The sequence below is a fragment of the Mobula hypostoma genome, unplaced genomic scaffold (assembly GCF_963921235.1).
Source record: "Mobula hypostoma unplaced genomic scaffold, sMobHyp1.1 scaffold_166, whole genome shotgun sequence".
Taxonomy (NCBI): domain Eukaryota; kingdom Metazoa; phylum Chordata; class Chondrichthyes; order Myliobatiformes; family Myliobatidae; genus Mobula; species Mobula hypostoma.
This window is the reverse complement of record NW_026948218.1, coordinates 72,270-92,586: the sequence shown is the minus strand read 5'-3', so window position 1 is coordinate 92,586 and position 20,317 is coordinate 72,270. Positions and strand designations below refer to the sequence as shown.

Sequence of the window (20,317 nt, the reverse complement as noted above, 5' to 3'; positions counted from 1 at the left end):
CTACAGGACGAGCTGCCAGAGGAAGTGGTTGAGGCCACCCTCGATTCGAACGGGCCTCTCTCCCTTGAGCACCGTCCAGTGTGTGCGCCCTGACCGCCTGGGTCTGGCTTCCACGCACCACCGGACCGCGGTCCGCGCCCGGAAGACGTCGGCCGGCCGGCCCCATCGCTCCTCGCAAACCGCCCGCACCTCGAGACCGAGGCACGGACCCGCAACCCTCAGATTCCAGAAACCGCCGGCGAGACGACCTTCTCGCTCTGCGACATTTATTTCAGCTTACTTGATCAGCGATTTACAGAAAAGTCTTCCCCCCGCCCCCCCCCCCCCACCAGGCTCTGAGCCGGTCCCCCACCCCTCCCGGCTTCCCGTGAACGGCGGGGGAGCGGAGAGGGGGAGGCGGGGAGGTGGCAGTCGGACGCACAACACTAGCCGGGTTTCGGGGGCGGGGGGATGGAGCAGACGGCGGTCCGCCCCAGGCCGTCAGGCGGCAGCGCGCGAGGCGGCCGGCTCTTGGAAGGCTCGAATCCTGCTCTCCATCTCCGGGCGGAAGTGGCGGATGAGACCCTGCGGAGGGGGGGGGGGGGAGAAGAACAGTTAGGGAGACGGGAGAGAGACAGAGAGATTAAAGAGATGGAGCAAGAGAACGGGACGGAGAGATGGAGGGGAGCGAGACGGAACGAGGAGAGGCGTCGGACCAGGTGGCCGATTAGGAAAAGGGGAGGTGCGACGAGACCTGGGTGTCATTATACACCAGTCATTGAAAGTGGGCATGCAGGTACAGCAGGCGGTGAAAAAGGCGAACGGTATGCTGGCATTCATAGAGAGAGGATTGGAGTACAGGAGCAGGGAGGTACTACTGCAGTTGTACAAGGCCTTGGTGAGACCACACCTGGAGTATTGTGTGCAGTTTTGTTCCCCTAATCTGAGGAAAGACATCTTTGCCATAGAGGGAGTACAAAGAAGGTTCACCAGATTGATTCCTGGGATGGCAGGACTTTCATATGAAGAAAGACTGGATCGACGAGGCTTATACTCTCTGGAATTTAGAAGATTGAGGGGGGATCTGATTGAAACGTATAAAATCCTAAAGGGATTGGACAGGCTAGATGCAGGAAGATTGTTCCCGATGTTGGGGAAGTCCAGAACGAGGGGTCACAGTTTGAGGATAGAGGGGAAGCCTTTTAGGACCGAGATGAGGAAAAACTTCTTCACACAGAGAGTGGTGAATCTGTGGAATTCTCTGCCACAGGAAACTGTTGAGGCCAGTTCATTGGCTATATTTAAGAGGGAGTTAGATATGGCCCTTGTGGCTACGGGGATCAGGGGGTATGGAGGGAAGGCTGGTGCGGGGTTCTGAGTTGGATGATCAGCCATGATCATAATAAATGGCGGTGCAGGCTCGAAGGGCCGAATGGCCTCCTCCTGCACCTATTTTCTACGTACCTGCACGGGCCAGGCCGCGCCATCCCCGAGCGCACAGATGGTGTGCCCCTCCACCTGCTTGCTGACCTCCCACAGCATGTCGATCTCCGCCTCGCGTGCGTTCCCCTTCACGAAACGCCACATCATCTGGTTCATCCAGTCCACCCCTGAGGGAGGCAGCAAGAAGAGGGGTAGGGAATGTCGAAGGACAGGGGGACCTCGGCGTACCAGGGTGGGACACGCAGCGTGAACGGTGGGGAGTGTCGAGGGACGGGGGGACCTCGGCGTACGAGGGTGGGACACGCACCGTGAACGGTGGGGAGTGTCGAGGGACGGGGGGACTCGGGGTACGAGGGTGGGACAAGCACCGTGAACGGTGGGGAGTGTCGAGGGACAGGGGGACCTCGGCGTACCAGGGTCGGACACGCACCGTGAACGGTGGGGAGTGTCGAGGGACAGGGGACTCGGGGTACGAGGGTGGGACACACACCATGAACGGTGGGGAGTGTCGAGGGACGGGGGGACTCGGGGTACGAGGGTGGGACAAGCACCGTGAACGGTGGGGAGTGTCGAGGGACGGGGGGACTCGGGGTACGAGGGTGGGACACGCACCGTGAACGGTGGGGAGTGTCGAGGGACTGGGGGACTCGGTGTACACGGGTGGGACACGCACCGTGAACGGTGGGGAGTGTCGAGGGACAGGGGGGTCTCGGGGTACGAGGGTGGGACACACACCGTCAACGGTGGGGAGTGTCGAGGGACGGGGGGGACCTCGGCGTACGAGGGTGGGACACGCACCGTGATCGGTGGGGAGCGTCGAGGGACAGGGGGGACTCGGGGTACGAGGGTGGGACACGCACCGTGAACCGTGGGGAGTGTCGAGGGACAGGGGGGTCTCGGGGTACGAGGGTGGGACACGCACCGTCAACGGTGGGGAGTGTCGAGGGACGGGGGGGACCTCCGCGTACAAAGGTGGGACACGCACCGTGAACTGTGGGGAGCGTCGAGGAACGGGGGACCTCGGCGTACGAGGGTGAGACACTCACCGTGAACGGCGGGGAGAGTCGAGGGACGGGGGGGGGACCTTGGCGTACGAGGGTGGGACACGCACCGTGAACGGTGGGGAGTGTCGAGGGACAGGGGGACCTCGGCGTACGAGGGTGAGACACTCACCGTGAACGGTGAGGAGTGTCGAGGGACGGGGGGACTCTGCGTACGAGTTGCCTCACCTTCTCGACAGGGCGTGCACTGTCCACAACTTTCGTGTTTATAAAATTCCAGTAATCGGGCAATACAACAAATAACATCTGACTGGAGAGGGGAGATAGAAAAAGGAGACAGATTCAGAATATAATTCAGGTACAAGGTGAAACTCCCTCCTTGTCCCACCACACACTCCCTGGATCAGACACAGAGTGAAACTCCCTCCGCACCGACCCATCACACACTCCCCCGGGTCAGACACAGAGTGAATCTCCCTCCACACCGTCCCATCACACACTCCCGGGGTCAGACACAGAGTGAATCTCCCTCCACACCGTCCCATCACACACTCCCGGGGTCAGACACAGAGCGAATCTCCCTCCGCACCGTCCCATCACACACTCCCGGGATCAGACACAGAGTGAAACTCCCTCCGCACCGTCCCATCACACACTCCCCCGGGTCAGACACAGAGTGAATCTCCCTCCGCACCGTCCCATCACACACTCCCCCGGGTCAGACACAGAGTGAATCTCCCTCCGCACCATCCTGTCACACACTCCCCCGGGTCAGACACAGAGTGAATCTCCCTCCACACCGTCCCATCACACACTCCCCTGGGTCAGACACAGAGTGAATCTCCCTCCGCACCATCCCGTCACACACTCCCCCGGGTCAGACACAGAGTGAATCTCCCTCCACACCGTCCCATCACACACTCCCCCGGGTCAGACACAGAGTGAATCTCCCTCCGCACCGTCCCATCACACACTCCCGGAGTCAGACACAGAGTGAATCTCCCTCCGCACCGTCCCATCACACACTCCCCCGGGTCAGACACAGAGCGAATCTCCCTTCACACACTCCCGGAGTCAGACACAGAGTGAATCTCCCTCCGCACCGTCCCATCACACACTCCCGGGGTCAGACACGGGGTGAATCTCCCTCCGCACCATCCCATCACACACTCCCGGGGTCAGACACAGAGTGAATCTCCCTCCGCACCGTCTCATCACACACTCCCCCGGGTCAGACACGGGGTGAATCTCCCTCCGCACCATCCCATCACACACCCCGAGGTCAGACACAGAGTGAAACTCCCCCCACACCGTCCCATCACACACTCCCGGGGTCAGACACAGAGTGAATCTCCCTCCGCACCGTCCCATCACACACTCCCGGGGTCAGACACGGGGTGAATCTCCCTCCGCACCATCCCATCACACACTCCCGAGGTCAGACACAGAGTTAAACTCCCTCCACACCGTCCCATCACACACTCCCGGGGTCAGACACAGAGTGAATCTCCCTCCGCACCGTCCCATCACACACTCCCGGGGTCAGACACGGGGTGAATCTCCCTCCGCACCGTCCCATCACACACTCCCGGGGTCAGACACAGAGTGAATCTCCCTCCACACCGTCCCATCACACACTCCCGGGGTCAGACACAGAGTGAATCTCCCTCCACACCGTCCCATCACACACTCCCGGGGTCAGACACAGAGTGAATCTCCCTCCACACCGTCCCATCACACACTCCCGGGGTCAGACACAGAGTGAATCTCCCTCCACACCGTCCCATCACACACTCCCGGGGTCAGACACGGGGTGAATCTCCCTCCGCACCGTCCCATCACACACTCCCGGGGTCAGACACAGAGTGAATCTCCCTCCACACCGTCCCATCACACACTCCCGGGGTCAGACACAGAGTGAATCTCCCTCCGCACCGTCCCATCACACACTTCCGGGGTCAGACAGAGAGTGAATCTCCCTCCACACCGTCCCATAACACCCTCCCGGGGTCAGACACAGAGTGAATCTCCCTCCACACCGTCCCATCACACACTCCCGGGGTCAGACACAGAGTGAATCCCCCTCCACACTGTCCCATCACACACTCCCGGGGTCAGACACAGAGTGAATCTCCCTCCGCACCGTCCCATCACACAATATCGGGGTCAGACGCAGAGTGAATCTCCCTCCGCACCATCCCATCACACACTCCCGGGGTCAGATACAGAGCGAATCTCCCTCCACACCGTCCCTTCACACACTCCCGGGGTCAGACACGGGGTTAATCTCCCTCCACACCGTCCCATCACACCCTCCCGGTGTCAGACACAGAGTGAATCTCCCTCCGCACCGTCCCATCACACACTCCCGGGGTCAGACACAGAGTGAATCTCCCTCCGCACCGTCCCGTCACACACTCCCGGGGTCAGACACAGAGTGAATCTCCCTCCACACCGTCCCATCACACACTCTCGGGGTCAGACACAGAGTGAATCTCCCTCCGCACCGTCCCATCACACACTCCCGGGGTCAGACACAGAGTGAATCTCCCTCCGCACCGTCCCGTCACACACTCCCGGGGTCAGACACAGAGTGAATCTCCCTCCACACCGTCCCATCACACACTCTCGGGGTCAGACACAGAGTGAATCTCCCTCCGCACCGTCCCATCACACACTCCCGGGGTCAGACACAGAGTGAATCTCCCTCCACACCGTCCCATCACACACTCCCGGAGTCAGACACAGAGTAAATCTCCCTCCGCACCGTCCCATCACACACTCCCAGGGTCAGACACAGAGTGAATCTCCTTCCGCACCGTCCCATCACACACTCCCGGGGTGAGACACAGAGTGAATCTCCCTCCACACCATCCCATCACACACTCCCGGGGTCAGACACAGAGTGAAACTCCCTCCACACCGTCCCATCACACACTCCCGGGGTCAGACACCGACTGAATCTCCCTCCGCACCGTCCCATCACACACTCCCCCGGGGTCAGACACAGAGAGTGAATCTCCCTCCACACCGTCCCATCACACACTGCCGGGGTCGGACACAGAGTGAATCTCCCTCCGCACCGTCCCATCACACACTCTCGGGGTCAGACACAGAGTGAATCTCCCTCCGCACCGTCCCATCACACACTCCCGGGGTCAGACACGGAGTGAATCTCCCTCCGCACCGTCCCATCACACACTCCCGGGGTCAGACACGGGGTGAATCTCCTTGCGCACCGTCCCATCACACACTCCCGGGGTCAGACACAGAGTGAATCTCCCTCCATACCGTCCCATCACAGACTCCCAGGGTCAGACGCAGAGTGAATCCCCCTCCGCACCGTCCCATCACACACTCCCGGGGTCAGACACGGGGTGAATCTCCCTCCGCACCGTCCCATCACACACTCCCGGGGTCAGACACGGGGTGAATCTCCCTCGCGCCCCGTCTGCACTCACCGATTTGTCCATGACGATCACAGCGGCCGTCCCCAGGCCGGTCTGCGCCTGGATCAGGGCGTCGAAGTCCATCATGACGTCTTCGCAGACGGATTTCGGGATGAGCGGGGTGGAGGAGCCGCCGGGAATGACGGCCAGCAGGTTGTCCCAGCCCCCGGTCACCCCGCCTGCGGGCCGAGGGAGAGAGCCGGCGGTGAAAAATCCCTCTGCGGCGGTCAACCCACTCCCCGAGACCCTCCCACCGCGACCCACTCTGAACTGGGCACGAAGGTGAAGATCCCTACGCACGTCCACCGCCAAACGAGACGACGTAGAACTCAATTGTGTAACACACAGAGGAAGCCCTCTCACCGGAAATATGTTTCGGGAGAAGTTTTGGGCCCTGTATCTGAGAAAGGATCGGCTGACGATGGAGGGGTTGACAGGAATGATTGCGGGATTGAAAGGGGTCGTCGTACGAGGAGCGTTTGATGGCTCCGTGCCTGAACTCGCTGGAGATTGGAAGAATGAGGAGAGGGATCTCATTTAAACCAATCAAACGATAAAAGGCCTCGAAAGAGTGGATGTGGAGAGGATGTTTCTTTTGTGGGGGAGTCTAGGACCAGAGGACACAGATAGAGTGGATGTGGAGAGGATGTTTCCCATAATGAGGGAGTCTAGGACCAGAGGACACAGATAGAGTGGATGTGGACAGGATGTTTCCTGTAGTGGGGGAGTCTAGGACCAGAGGACACAGATAGAGTGGATGTGGAGAGGATGTTTCCTGTAGTGGGGGAGTCTAGGACCAGAGGACACAGATAGAGTGGATGTGGAGAGGATGTTTCCTATAGTGGGGGAGTCTAGGACCAGAGGACACAGATAGAGTGGATGTGGAGAGGATGTTTCCTATAGTGGGGGAGTCTGGGACCAGAGGACACAGATAGAGTGGATGTGGAGAGGATGTTTCCTATAGTGGGGGAGTCTAGGACCAGAGGACACAGATAGAGTGGATGTGGAGAGGATGTTTCCTATAATGAGGGGAGTCTAGGACCAGAGGACACAGATGGAGTGGATGTGGAGAGGATGTTTCCTGTAGTGGGGGAGTCTAGGACCAGAGGACACAGATAGAGTGGATGTGGAGAGGATGTTTCCTGTAGTGAGGGAGTCTAGGACCAGAGGGCACAGATGGAGTGGATGTGGAGAGGATGTTTCCTGTAGTGGGGGAGTCTAGGACCAGAGGACACAGATAGAGTGGATGTGGAGAGGATGTTTCCTGTAGTGGCGGAGTCTAGGACCAGAGGACACAGATAGAGTGGATGTGGAGAGGATGTTTTCTGCAGTGGGGGAGTCTGGGACCAGAGGACACAAATAGAGTGGATGTGGAGAGGATGTTTCCTGTAGTGAGGGAGTCTAGGACCAGAGGGCACAGATAGAGTGGATGTGGAGAGGATGTTTCCTGTAGTGGGGGAGTCTAGGACCAGAGGACACAGATAGAGTGGATGTGGAGAGGATTTTTCCTATAGTGGGGAAGTCTAGGACCAGAGGACACAGATAGAGTGGATGTGGAGAGGATGTTTCCTGTAGTGAGGGAGTCTAGGACCAGAGGACACAGATAGAGTGGATGTGGAGAGGATGTTTCCTGTAGTCGGGGAGTCTGGGACCGGAAGACACAGATAGAGTGGATGTGGAGAGGATGTTTCCTGTAGTGGGGAAGTCTAGGACCAGAGGACACAGATAGAGTGGATGTGGAGAGGATGTTTCCTGTAGTGGAGAAGTCTAGGACCAGAGGACACAGATAGAGGGGATGTGGAGAGGATGTTTCCTGTAGTGGGGGAGTCTAGGACCAGAGGACACAGATAGAGTGGATGTGGAGAGGATGTTTCCTGTAGTGCGGGAGTCTATGACCAGAGGACACAGATAGAGTGGATGTGGAGAGGATGTTTCCTATAGTGAGGGAGGGAGTCTAGGACCAGAGGACACAGATAGAGTGGACGTGGAGAGGATGTTTCCTGTCGTGCGGGAGTCTGGGACCAGAGGACACAGATAGAGTGGATGTGGAGAGGATGTTTCCTGTAGTGGGACGAGTCTAGGACCAGAGGACACAGACAGAGTGGATGTGGAGAGGATGTTTCCTTAGTGGGGGAGTCTAGGACCAGAGGACACAGATAGAGTGGATGTGGAGAGGATGTTTCCTGTAGTGGGGCGAGTCTAGGACCAGAGGACACAAATAGAGTGGATGTGGAGAGGATGTTTCCTGTAGTGGGGGAGTCTAGGACCAGAGGACACAGATAGAGTGCATGTGGAGAGGATGTTTCCTATGGTGGGGGAGTCTCGGACCAGAGGACACAGATAGAATTGATGTGGAGAGGATGTTTCCTGTATTGGGGGAGTCTAGGACCAGAGGACATAGATAGAGTGCATGTGGAGAGGATGTTTCCTATGGTGGTGGAGTCTATGACCAGAGGACACAGATAGAGTGGATGTGGAGAGGATGTTTCCTGTAGTGGGCGAGTCTGGGACCAGAGGACACAGATAGAGTGGATGTGGAGAGGATGTTTCCTGCAGTGGGGGAGTCTCGGACCAGAGGACACAGATACAGTAGATGTGGAGTGGATGTTTCCTATAGTGGGGGAGTCTGGGACCAGAGGACACAGATAGAGTGGATGTGGAGAGGATGTTTCCTGCAGTGGGGGAGTCTCGGACCAGAGGACACAGATAGAGTGGATGTGGAGAGGATGTTTCCTGTAGTGGGGGAGTCTCGGACCAGAGGACACAGATAGAGTGGACGTGGAGAGGATGTTTCCTGTAGTGGGGGAGTCTAGGACCAGAGGACACAGATAGAGTGGATGTGGAGTGGATGTTTCCTATAGTGGGGGAGTCTAGGACCAGAGGACACAGATAGAGTGGATGTGGAGAGGATGTTTCCTGTCGTGCGGGAGTCTATGACCAGAGGACACAGATAGAGTGGATGTGGAGAGGATGTTTCCTATAGTGGGGGAGTCTAGGACCAGAGGACACAGATAGAGTGGATGTGTAGAGGATGTTTCCTGCAGTGGGGGGGGAGTCCAGGACCAGAGGGCACAGATAGAGTGGATATGGAGAGATGTTTCCTGTAGTGTGGGAGTCTAGGACCAGAGGGCACAGATGGAGTGGATGTGGAGAGGATGTTTCCTATCGTGGGGGAGTCTAGGACCAGAGGACACAGATAGAGTGGATGTGGAGAGGATGTTTCCTATATTGGGGGAGTCTGGGACCAGAGGACACAGATAGAGTGGATGTGGAGAGGATGTTTCCTGTAGTGAGGGAGTCTAGGACCAGAGGACACAGATAGAGTGGATGTGGAGAGGATGTTTCCTGTTGTGGGGAAGTGTAGGACCAGAGGACACAGATAGTGTGGATGTGGAGAGGATGTTTCCTGTAGTGAGGGAGTCTAGGACCAGAGGACACAGATAGAGTGGATGTGGAGAGGATGTTTCCTGTAGTCGGGGAGTCTGGGACCGGAGGACACAGATAGAGTGGATGTGGAGAGGATGTTTCCTGTAGTGGAGAAGTCTAGGACCAGAGGACACAGATAGAGTGGATGTGGAGAGGATGTTTCCTGTAGTGGGGGAGTCTAGGACCAGAGGACACAGATAGAGTGGATGTGGAGAGGATGTTTCCTACGTGGAATTCGTTGCCACAGGCAGCTTTGGAGGCAAAATCATTAGGTATATTTAAGGCAGAGGCTGACAGATTTTTGATCGGTCGGGGCATGAAGGGATACGGGGGAGAAGACGGGAGATTGAGGGCCGAGGGGGACAATGGATCAGTCGTGATGAAATGGCGGAGGAAATGTCGATGGGCTGAGTGGTCTAACTCTGCTCCTGTATCTTATAGTCTTACCCTAGCCTCATTGCGGGACAGTTTCCATAGACCGATTAACCCACTGACTGGTCTGTCGCTGGACTGTCGGCGGAGAGTGGAGATGCCGGAGGGGGCCGACTCTGTCCTGGGGGGCGGGGAGAGAGAGAAGCGGATAGACTTCTCCTGGGATGGGGTCAGATGTAGGGGGAACGGACGCCTCCCTCCCCTCAACCTCCTCAGGAGAGGGAGCTGTCGCCTCTGGGCCCCCCTGAGCAAAGAGGCGCAGCCTGCGCCCGGCTTTTCCCCGACCGTGGGCTCGGCAGGGAGATTCCGCACCCCTGGCCCAACCCAGCTCCCCGCGTTCGACTCGCATCCCGATCAGTATCCGTGTCCCCGTCCGAGTGTCGTTAATGTACCTGCCTCTGGCAGCTCGCTCCACAGACGGAGCGCCCGTATCCCTCTAAACCTTCCCGATCTCCGTCCCTGTGCGAGGGTCGTTAATGTACCTGCCTCGGCCACTTCCCCTGGCAGCTCGTTCCCCGTCTCTCACTCTCGCCCCAGTCTCTCTCTCTCCCCCAGTCTCCCACTCTCTGTCCCCAGTCTCTCACTCTGTCCCCGTCTCTCACACTCCCAGTCTCTCTCTCTCTCACCCCCAGTCTCTCTCTCTCTCCCCCAGTCTCTCACTCTCCCCCAGTCTCTCTTTCTCTCCCCCCAGTCTCCCACTCTCTGTCCCCAGTCTCTCTCACTCTCCCCCCAGTCTCTCTCTCACCCCCAGTCTTTCTCTCTCTCTGTCCCCGTCTCTCTCTCTCACCCCAGTCTCTCTCTCTCACACTCCCCCAGTCTCTCTGTCTTCACCCCCAGTCTCTCTCTCTCACCCCCAGTCTCTCTCTCTGTCCCCGTCTCTCACACTCCCAGTCTCTCTCTCTCACCCCCAGTCTCTCTCTCACCCCCAGTCTCTCTCTCACCCCCAGTCTCTCTCTCTCTGTCCCCAGTCTCTCTCTCTCTCACCCCCAGTCTGTCTCTCTCTCCCCAGTCTCTCTCTCTCTCACCCCCAGTCTCTCTCTCTCTGTCCCCAGTCTCTCTCTCTCTCACCCCCAGTCTGTCTCTCTCCCCCCAGTCTCTCTCTCCCCAGTCTCTCTCACTCTCCCCCCAGTCTCCCACTCTGTCCCCAGTCTCTCTTTCTCCCCAGTCTCTCTCTCTCCCCCAGTCTCTCTCTCTGTCCCCGTCTCTCACACTCCCAGTCTCTCTCTCTCTCCCCCAGTCTCTCTCACCCCCAGTCTCTCTCTCTCTGTCCCCAGTCTCTCTCTCTGTCCCCACTCTCTCTCTCTTCACCCCCACTCTATCTCTCTTCACCCCCAGTCTCTCTCTCTCTTCACCCCCAGTCTCTCTCTCACCCCCAGTCTCTCTCTCCCCAGTCTCTCTCACTCTCCCCCCAGTCTCCCACTCTGTCCCCAGTCTCTCTCACTCTCCCCCCAGTCTTCCACTCTCTGTCCCCCAGTCTCTCTCTCTCTCCCCCCAGTCTCCCACTCTCTGACCCCAGTCTCTCTCTCTCTCCCCCCAGTCTCTCTCTCCCCCCAGTCTCTCTCTCTCTCACCCCCAGTCTCTCTCTCTCACCCCCAGTCTCTCTCTCTCTCCCCCCAGTCTCTCTCTCCCCCCAGTCTCTCTCTCTCTCCCCCCAGTCTCTCTCTCTCTCACCCCCAGTCTCTCTCTCTCACCCCCAGTCTCTCTCTCTCTCTCACCCCCAGTCTCTCTCTCTCTCTCTGTCCCCAGTCTCTCTCTCTCACACCCCCAGTCTCTCTCTCTCTCCCCCAGTCTCTCTCTCCCCCAGTCTCTCTCTCCCCCAGTCTCTCTCTCCCCCCCAGTCTCTCTCTCTCTCACCCCCAGTCTCTCTCTCTCTCTCTCCCCGTCTCTCTCTCCCTCCGTCTCTCTCACACCCCCAGTCTCTCTCTCTCTCTCCCCCCGTCTCTCTCTCTCTGTCCCCAGTCTCTCTCTCTGACCCCCAGTCTCTCTCTCTCTGTCCCCCAGTCTCTCTCTCTCTCTGTCCCCCAGTCTCTCTCTCTCTGTCCCCAGTCTCTCTCTCTCTCACCCCCAGTCTCTCTCTCTCTCACCCCCAGTCTCTCTCTCTCTCCCCCCAGTCTCTCTCTCTCCCCCCCCAGTCTCTCTCTCTCCCCCCAGTCTCTCTCTCTCCCCCCCCAGTCTCTCTCTCACCCCCAGTCTCTCTCTCTCTCTGTCCCCAGTCTCTCTCTCTCTCCCCCCAGTCTCTCTCTCTCTCACCCCCAGTCTCTCTCTCTCTCCCCCCAGTCTCTCTCTCCCCCCCCCAGTCTCTCTCTCACCCCCAGTCTCTCTCTCTCTCCCCCCAGTCTCTCTCTCTCCCCCCCCCAGTCTCTCTCTCACCCTCAGTCTCTCTCTCTCTCTGTCCCCAGTCTCTCTCTCTCTCACCCCCAGTCTCTCTCTCTCTCACCCCCAGTCTCTCTCTCTCTCCCCCCAGTCTCTCTCTCTCCCCCCCCCAGTCTCTCTCTCACCCCCAGTCTCTCTCTCTCCCCCCGTCTCTCTCTCTCTCCCCCCAGTCTCTCTCTCTCTCTCTCTCTCTCACCCCCAGTCTCTCTCTCTCTCCCCCCCAGTCTCTCTCTCTCCCCCCCAGTCTCTCTCTCTCTCACCCCCAGTCTCTCTCTCTCCCCCCCAGTCTCTCTCTCCCCCCCAGTCTCTCTCTCTTCACCTCAGTCTCTCTCTCTCTCACCCCCAGTCTCTCTCTCTCACCCCCAGTCTCTCTCTCTCTCACCCCCAGTCTCTCTCTCTCTCACCCCCAGTCTCTCTCTCCCCCCCAGTCTCTCTCTCTCCCCCCCAGTCTCTCTCTCTCTCACCCCCAGTCTCTCTCTCCCCCCCAGTCTCTCTCTCTCCCCCCCAGTCTCTCTCTCTCTCCCCCCCAGTCTCTCTCTCCCCCCCAGTCTCTCTCTCTTCACCTCAGTCTCTCTCTCTCTCTCTCTCTCACCCCCAGTCTCTCTCTCTCTCTGTCCCCAGCCAGTCTCTCTCTCTGACCCCCCAGTCTCTCTCTCTCTCACCCCCAGTCTCTCTCTCTCTCCCCCGTCTCTCTCTCTTCACCCCCAGTCTCTCTCTCTCTCACCCCCAGTCTCTCTCTCTCTTCACCCCCAGTCTCTCTCTTCACCCCCAGTCTCTCTCTCTCTCCCCCGTCTCTCTCTCTTCACCCCCAGTCTCTCTCTCTCTCACCCCCAGTCTCTCTCTCTCTCCCCCGTCTCTCTCTCTTCACCCCCAGTCTCTCTCTCTCTCCCCCGTCTCTCTCTCTTCACCCCCAGTCTCTCTCTCTTCACCCCCAGTCTCTCTCTCTCTCACCCCCAGTCTCTCTCTCTCACCCCCAGTCTCTCTCTCTTCACCCCCAGTCTCTCTCTCTCTCACCCCCAGTCTCTCTCTCTCTCACCCCCAGTCTCTCTCTCTCTTCACCCCCAGTCTCTCTCTCTCACCCCCAGTCTCTCTCTCTCTTCACCCCCAGTCTCTCTCTCTCACCCCCAGTCTCTCTCTCTCTGTCCCCAGTCTCTCTCTCTGTCCCCAGTCTCTCTCTCTCTCTCACCCCCAGTCTCTCTCTCTCTCCCCCCCAGTCTCTCTCTCTCTCACCCCCAGTCTCTCTCTGTCTCCCCCCCAGTCTCTCTCTCTCACACCCCCAGTCTCTCTCTCTCACACCCCCAGTCTCTCTCTCTCACCCCCAGTCTCTCTCTCACACCCCCAGTCTCTCTCTCTGTCCCCAGTCTCTCTCTCTCTCTCACCCCCAGTCTCTCTCTCTCCCCCCCAGTCTCTCTCTCTCTCACCCCCAGTCTCTCTCTCTCTCTCACCCCCAGTCTCTCTCTCTCCCCCCCAGTCTCTCTCTCTCACACTCCCCCAGTCTCTCTCTCTCACCCCCAGTCTCTCTCTCTCACCCCCAGTCTCTCTCTCTCTGACCCCAGTCTCTCTCTCTCTGTCCCCAGTCTCTCTCTCTCTCACCCCCAGTCTCTCTCTCTGTCCCGGTCTCTCTCTCCCCCATCTCTCTTCACCCCAGGTCTCTCTCTCTTTCTGCCCCCAGTCTCTCGCTCTCCCCCCCAGTCTCTCTCTCTTCACCTCAGTCTCTCTCTCTCTCACCCCCAGTCTCTCTCTCTCTCTCTGTCCCCAGCCAGTCTCTCTCTCTGACCCCCAGTCTCTCTGAATCTCTCTCCCCCGCCACCCCCCGTCACCCCGCGGGGCTGCCGACAGCCGCTCACCAGCGTGCCTCTCGATCAGCTCCCGCAGGGGGACGGACATCTCCTCCTCCACGGTGCAGGGGTTGTTGACGTGGCCCGAGATGTTGAAGAGCTTGGTGCCCGAGTTCCTCTCGCGCCCGAGGCCGTGGAACCAGGCGCCGCCCCGCCGGCAGATGCTCGGGGACACCGCCACCGTCTCCACGTTGGCCACCGTGGTGGGACAGCCGAACACCCCTGGGGGAGAGAGAGGTGAGAGCGTGAGGGGGGTGGCGGTGAGGGGATCGTCCGCGATAATTAACCCAGCACCGCCTCCGCTGCTGCCCCTCCCTCCCTCACCCCCCAGGCCTTACCCACGTCGGCAGGGAAGGGGGGCTTCAGCCTGGGCTTGCCCTGCTTGCCCTCCATGGACTCGATCAGGGCCGTCTCCTCGCCACAGATGTAGGCCCCCGCCCCGCGGAAGACGAAGACGTCGAAGTCGTAGCCGGAGCCGCAGGCGTCCCGGCCGATCAGGCCGGCCTTGTAGGCCTCTCCGATGGCCACCTGTCCGCAGGGGGAGGGGAGGGGAGGGGGTCAGACTCCCGGCGAGACTCTCAGATCCTCACCCCCCCCTCCCCCACCTCCGCCAGCCTGCCGAGGCTGGGCGGGACGACGATCCCGGGGGGGGGGGTCACGGGTCGGAGGGTGGAAGGTCAGAGGTTCGAAGGCGGGAGGGTGAAGGGAAAGTTCTTCACTCAGAGGGAAGGGAGGGTGTTAGGCCCTCTGGTCCTAGACTCCCCCACTACAGGAAACATCCTCTCCACATCCACTCTATCTGTGTCCTCTGGTCCTAGACTCCCCCACTACAGGAAACATCCTCTCCACATCCACTCTATCTGTGTCCTCTGGTCACAGACTCCCCCACTACAGGAAACATCCTCTCTACATTCACTCTATCTGTGTCCTCTGGTCCTAGACTCCCCCACTATAGGAAACATCCTCTCCACATCCACTCTATCTGTGTCCTCTGGTCCTAGACTCCCCCACTATAGGAAACATCCTCTCCACATCCACTCTATCTGTGTCCTCTGGTCCTAGACTCCCCCACTACAGGAAACATCCTCTCCACATCCACTCTATCTGTGTCCTCTGGTCCGAGACTCCCCCACTACAGGAAATATCCTCTCCACATCCACTCTATCTGTGTCCTCTGGTCCTAGACTCCCCCACTACAGGAAATATCCTCTCCACATCCACTCTATCTGTGTCCTCTGGTCCGAGACTCCCCCACTATAGGAAACATCCTCTCCACATCCACTCTATCTGTGTCCTCTGGTCCTAGACTCCCCCACTACAGGAAATATCCTCTGCACATCCACTCGATCTGTGTCCTCTGGTCCGAGACTCCCCCACTATAGGAAACATCCTCTCCACATCCACTCTATCTGTGTCCTCTGGTTCTAGACTCCCCCACTACAGGAAACATCCTCTCCACATCCACTCTATCTGTGTCCTCTGGTCCTAGAATCTCCCACGACAGGAAACATCCTCTCCACATCCACTCTATCTGTGTCCTCTGGTCCGAGACTCCCCCACTATAGGAAACATCCTCTCCACATCCACTCTATCCGTGTTCTCCGTTCCTAGACTCCCCCACTATAGGAAACATCCTCTCCACATCCATTCCATCTGTGTCCTCTGGTCCCAGACTCCCCCACTGCAGGAAACATCCTCTCCACATCCACTCTATCTGTGTCCTCTGGTCCTAGACTCCCCCACTATAGGAAACATCCTCTCCACATCCACTCTATCTGTGTCCTCTGGTCCTAGACTCCCCCACTACAGGAAATATCCTCTCCACATCCACTCTATCTGTGTCCTCTGGTCCGAGACTCCCCCACTATAGGAAACATCCTCTCCACATCCACTCTATCTGTGTCCTCTGGTTCTAGACTCCCCCACTACAGGAAACATCCTCTCCACATCCACTCTATCTGTGTCCTCTGGTCCTAGAATCTCCCACGACAGGAAACATCCTCTCCACATCCACTCTATCTGTGTCCTCTGGTCCGAGACTCCCCCACTACAGGAAACATCCTCTCCACATCCACTCTATGAGTCCTCTGGTCCTCGACTGTGTCCTCCCTCCCGAGCACACCAAACTCCCCTCTCACCCCCCTCTCCATCCTATCTCGCCGCACTATTTCTCCCTCAGCTGTCCCGCTCACTCCCTCTCGCACCACATACTGTCCCGGTCTCCCTCCCAACTCGTCCCTTCGGCACTGCCCTGTCCGAGAGACTTCATTGGGGACCCTGAGGGGCAGGTTTTTCACCCAGAGGGTGGTCCGTCTATGGAACGAGCTGCCGGAGAAGTGGTCGAGGCAGGTCAGGTCACGACACTCGGACTGGGACACGGATAGGGAAGGTTTCGAGGGATACGGCTGGTCTGTCCATGGGGCTAACAGAGAAGGGGCAAGGGGTTGAGGAGGGAGGTGACGGAGACGGGGAGGGGTGTAGGGGAGGGAGGGGGTGACGGAGACGGGGAGGGGTGTAGGGGAGGGAGGGGGTGACGGAGACGGGGAGGGGTGTAGGGGAGGGAGGGGGTGACGGAGACGGGGAGGTGTGTAGGGGAGGGAGGGGTTGACGGAGACGGGGAGGGGTGTAGGGGAGGGAGCGGGTGACGGAGACGGGGAGGGGTGTAGGGGAGGGAGGGGGTGACGGAGACGGGGAGGGGTGTAGGGGAGGGAGAGGGTGACGGAGACGGGGAGGGGTGTAGGGGAGGGAGGGGTTGACGGAGACGGGGAGGGGTGTAGGGGAGGGAGGGGGTGACGGAGACGGGGAGGGGTGTAGGGGAGGGAGGGGGTGACGGAGACGGGGAGGGGTGTAGGGGAGGGAGGGGGTGACGGAGACGGGGAGGTGTGTAGGGGAGGGAGGGGGTGACGGAGACATGATGGCTGGAGATGATGCGGGGAACCCTGGACCGACAGACTCGCCTGAAGGTTTGAAGCCTCGTTGTAGAACTCCCCACGGATGTAGATATAGGCTGCTCGGGCGCCCATAGACCGCCCCGCAACGAGGCAACCCTCGATCAACTTGTGGGGGTCGTGCCTGATAATCTCACGGTCCTTGCAGGTGCCCGGCTCTCCCTCGTCTGCATTCACCACCAGGTACTTGGGTCTGCGGCAGGAAACGACGGGAGTCAGACACAGAGAGTGAATCTCCCTCCACACCATCCCATCACACACTCCCGGGGTCGGACACAGAGTGAATCTCCCTCCACACCGTCCCGTCACACACTCCCGGGGTCAGACACACAGAGTGAATCTCCCTCCGCACCGTCCCATCACACACTCCCGGGGTCGGACACAGAGTGAATCTCCCTCCACACTGTCCCATCACACACTCCCGGGGTCAGACACAGAGTGAATCTCCCTCCACACCGTCCCATCACACTCTCCCGGAGTCAGACACACAGAGTGAATCTCCCTCCACACCGTCCCATCACACACTCCCGGGGTCAGACACAGAGTGAATCTCCCTCCACACCGTCCCATCACACACTCCCGGGGTCAGACACAGAGTGAATCTCCCTCCACACCGTCCCATCACACACTCCCGGGGTCAGACACAGAGTGAATCTCCCTCCATACCATCCCATCACACACTTGCGGGTTCAGACAGAGAGTGAATCTCCCTCCGCACCGTCCCATCACATACTCCCGGGGTCAGAGACAGAGTGAATCTCCCTCCCCACCGTCCCGTCACACACCCCCGGGGTCAGACACAGAGTGAATCTCCCTCCGCACCGTCCCATCACACACTCCCGGGGTCAGACACAGAGTGAAGCTCCCTCCACACCGTCCCATCACACACTCCCGGGGTCAGACACAGAGTGAATCTCTTTCCACACCGTCCTATCACACACCCCCGGGGTCAGACACAGAGTGAATCTCCCTCCACACCGTCCCATCACACACTCCCGGGGTCAGAGACAGAGTGAATCTCTTTCCACACCGTCCCATCACACACTCCCGGGGTCAGACACAGAGTGAATCTCCCTCCACACCGTCCCATCACACACTCCCGGGGTCAGACACAGAGTGAATCTCCCTCCGCACCGTCCCGTCACACACTCCCGGGGTCAGACACAGAGTGAATCTCCCTTCACACCGTCCCATCACACACTCCCGGGGTCAGACACAGAGTGAATCTCCCTCCGCACCGTCCCCTCTCACACTCCCGGGGTCAGACACAGAGTGAATCTCCCTCCACACCGTCCTATCACACACTCCTGGGGTCAGACACATGGTGAATCTCCCTCCGCACCGTCCCATCACACACTCCCGGGGTCAGACACAGAGTGAATCTCCCTCCGCACCATCCCATCACACACTCCCGGGGTCAGACACAGAGTGAATCTCCCTCCACACTGTCCCATCACACACTCCTGGGGTCAGACACAGAGTGAATCTCCCTCCACACCGTCCCATCACACACTCCCGGGGTCAGACACAGAGTGAATCTCCCTCCGCACCGTCCCATCACACACCCCCGGGGTCAGACACAGAGTGAATCTCCCTCCACACCGTCCTATCACACACTCCTGGGGTCAGACACATGGTGAATCTCCCTCCGCACCGTCCCATCACACACTCCCGGGGTCAGACACAGAGTGAATCTCCCTCCGCACCATCCCATCACACACTCCCGGGGTCAGACACAGAGTGAATCTCCCTCCACACTGTCCCATCACACACTCCTGGGGTCAGACACAGAGTGAATCTCCCTCCACACCGTCCCATCACACACTCCCGGGGTCGGACACAGAGTGAATCTCCCTCCACACCGTCCCATCACACACTCACGGGGTCAGACACAGAGTGAATCTCCCTCCGCACCGTCCCATCACACTCTCCCGGAGTCAGACACAGAGTGAATCTCCCTCCGCACCGTCCCATCACACACTCCCGGGGTCAGACACAGAGTGAATCTCCCTCCACACCGTCCCATCACACACTCCCGGGGTCAGACACAAAGTGAATCTCCCTCCACACCGTCCCATCACACACTCCCGGGGTCAGACACAGGGTGAAGCTGTCTCCTCACCTGCCGTCTGAAGGCTTGTTCATGAAGCCCCACTTCATGCCGGTGGGAAATCCGGCCCCTCCCCGACCCCTCAGGCCGGACGTCTTCACCTCGCCGAGGATCCAGTCCGCCCCCTTTAGAAGGATCTCCTTCGTCTTGTACCAGTCTCCCCGCTTTAGCGCCCCCTTCAGCCTGGGAGGACGAGAGCGGAGGAGAGTGTGAAGAGAGAGAGACGGGGAGAGGGGAAAGAGTTACGCACTGTCATAGCCCCACAGCGAGGGAGTGCCCCCCATTCCGCTGTGAGTAAGGGAGCATCTGAGTTTTCCCTCACAGGGAGTGCTTTATGTTCACCTCCTGCAATTCATAACCCTTCGCCCTGGGGGCCTTGAACAAGACACCCCTTCCCGTGAAGTAAGGGAGCATCACAAGTCCCCCCAGCCCTGAAAAAGTGAACACCTAGGATCCATCACTCAAAACAGGGGACGTCCACAAATACCCCAACCCCTGAGTGAGGGAGCGTCCACAAATACCCCAACCCCTGAGTGAGGGAGCGTCCACAAATACCCCAACCCCTGAGTGAGGGAGCATCCACAAACTACCCAAATGTTCTATTAGGGAACACCTACAAATTCTCCAGCCCCTGAATGAGGGAACAGTCCAGGAATTCGCCAATGCCTCACTCAGGGGACGTCCACAAATACCCCAACCCCTGAGTGAGGGAACGTCCACAAATTACCCAAATGCTTTATTAGGGAACGTCCACAAGTTCCCCAACTGCTCTCTGAGGGAACGCCCACAAAATACCCCAACCCCTGAATTAGGGAATGTCCGCAAATTGCCCAAATGATCTATTAGGAAACGTCCACAAATTCTCCAGCCCCTGAATGAGGGAACAGTCCAGGAATTCGCCAATGCCTCACTCAGGGGACGTCCACAAATACCCCAACCCCTGAGTGAGGGAACGTCCACAAATTACCCAAATGCTTTATTAGGGAACGTCCACAAGTTCCCCAACTGCTCTCTGAGGGAACGCCCACAAAATACCCCAACCCCTGAATTAGGGAATGTCCGCAAATTGCCCAAATGATCTATTAGGAAACGTCCACAAATTCTCCAGCCCCTGAATGAGGGAACAGTCCAGGAATTCGCCAATGCCTCACTCAGGGGACGTCCACAAATACCCCAACCCCTGAGTGAGGGAACGTCCACAAATTACCCAAATGCTTTATTAGGGAACGTCCACAAGTTCCCCAACTGCTCTCTGAGGGAACGCCCACAAAATACCCCAACCCCTGAATTAGGGAATGTCCGCAAATTGCCCAAATGA

General features: G+C 58.7%; 1 protein-coding gene across 1 annotated transcript in view; it reads right to left on the bottom strand.

Annotated features, from left to right (window-relative positions):
• Positions 1–249: 249 nt before the first annotated feature.
• ndufv1 (NADH:ubiquinone oxidoreductase core subunit V1) overlaps positions 250–20,317 on the bottom strand; it is a 47,181-nt gene continuing 27,113 nt past the window's right edge. Inside the window, exons 4-11 of the mRNA XM_063039846.1 lie at positions 19,012–19,182; positions 16,899–17,082; positions 14,280–14,469; positions 13,951–14,163; positions 5,885–6,051; positions 2,652–2,733; positions 1,444–1,589; positions 250–564 (exon numbers count right to left, since the gene is read on the bottom strand). Coding sequence (XP_062895916.1) covers positions 481–564; positions 1,444–1,589; positions 2,652–2,733; positions 5,885–6,051; positions 13,951–14,163; positions 14,280–14,469; positions 16,899–17,082; positions 19,012–19,182 — 1,237 coding nt within the window. The 3' untranslated portion in view covers positions 250–480. The remainder of the gene's footprint in view (positions 565–1,443; positions 1,590–2,651; positions 2,734–5,884; positions 6,052–13,950; positions 14,164–14,279; positions 14,470–16,898; positions 17,083–19,011; positions 19,183–20,317) is intronic.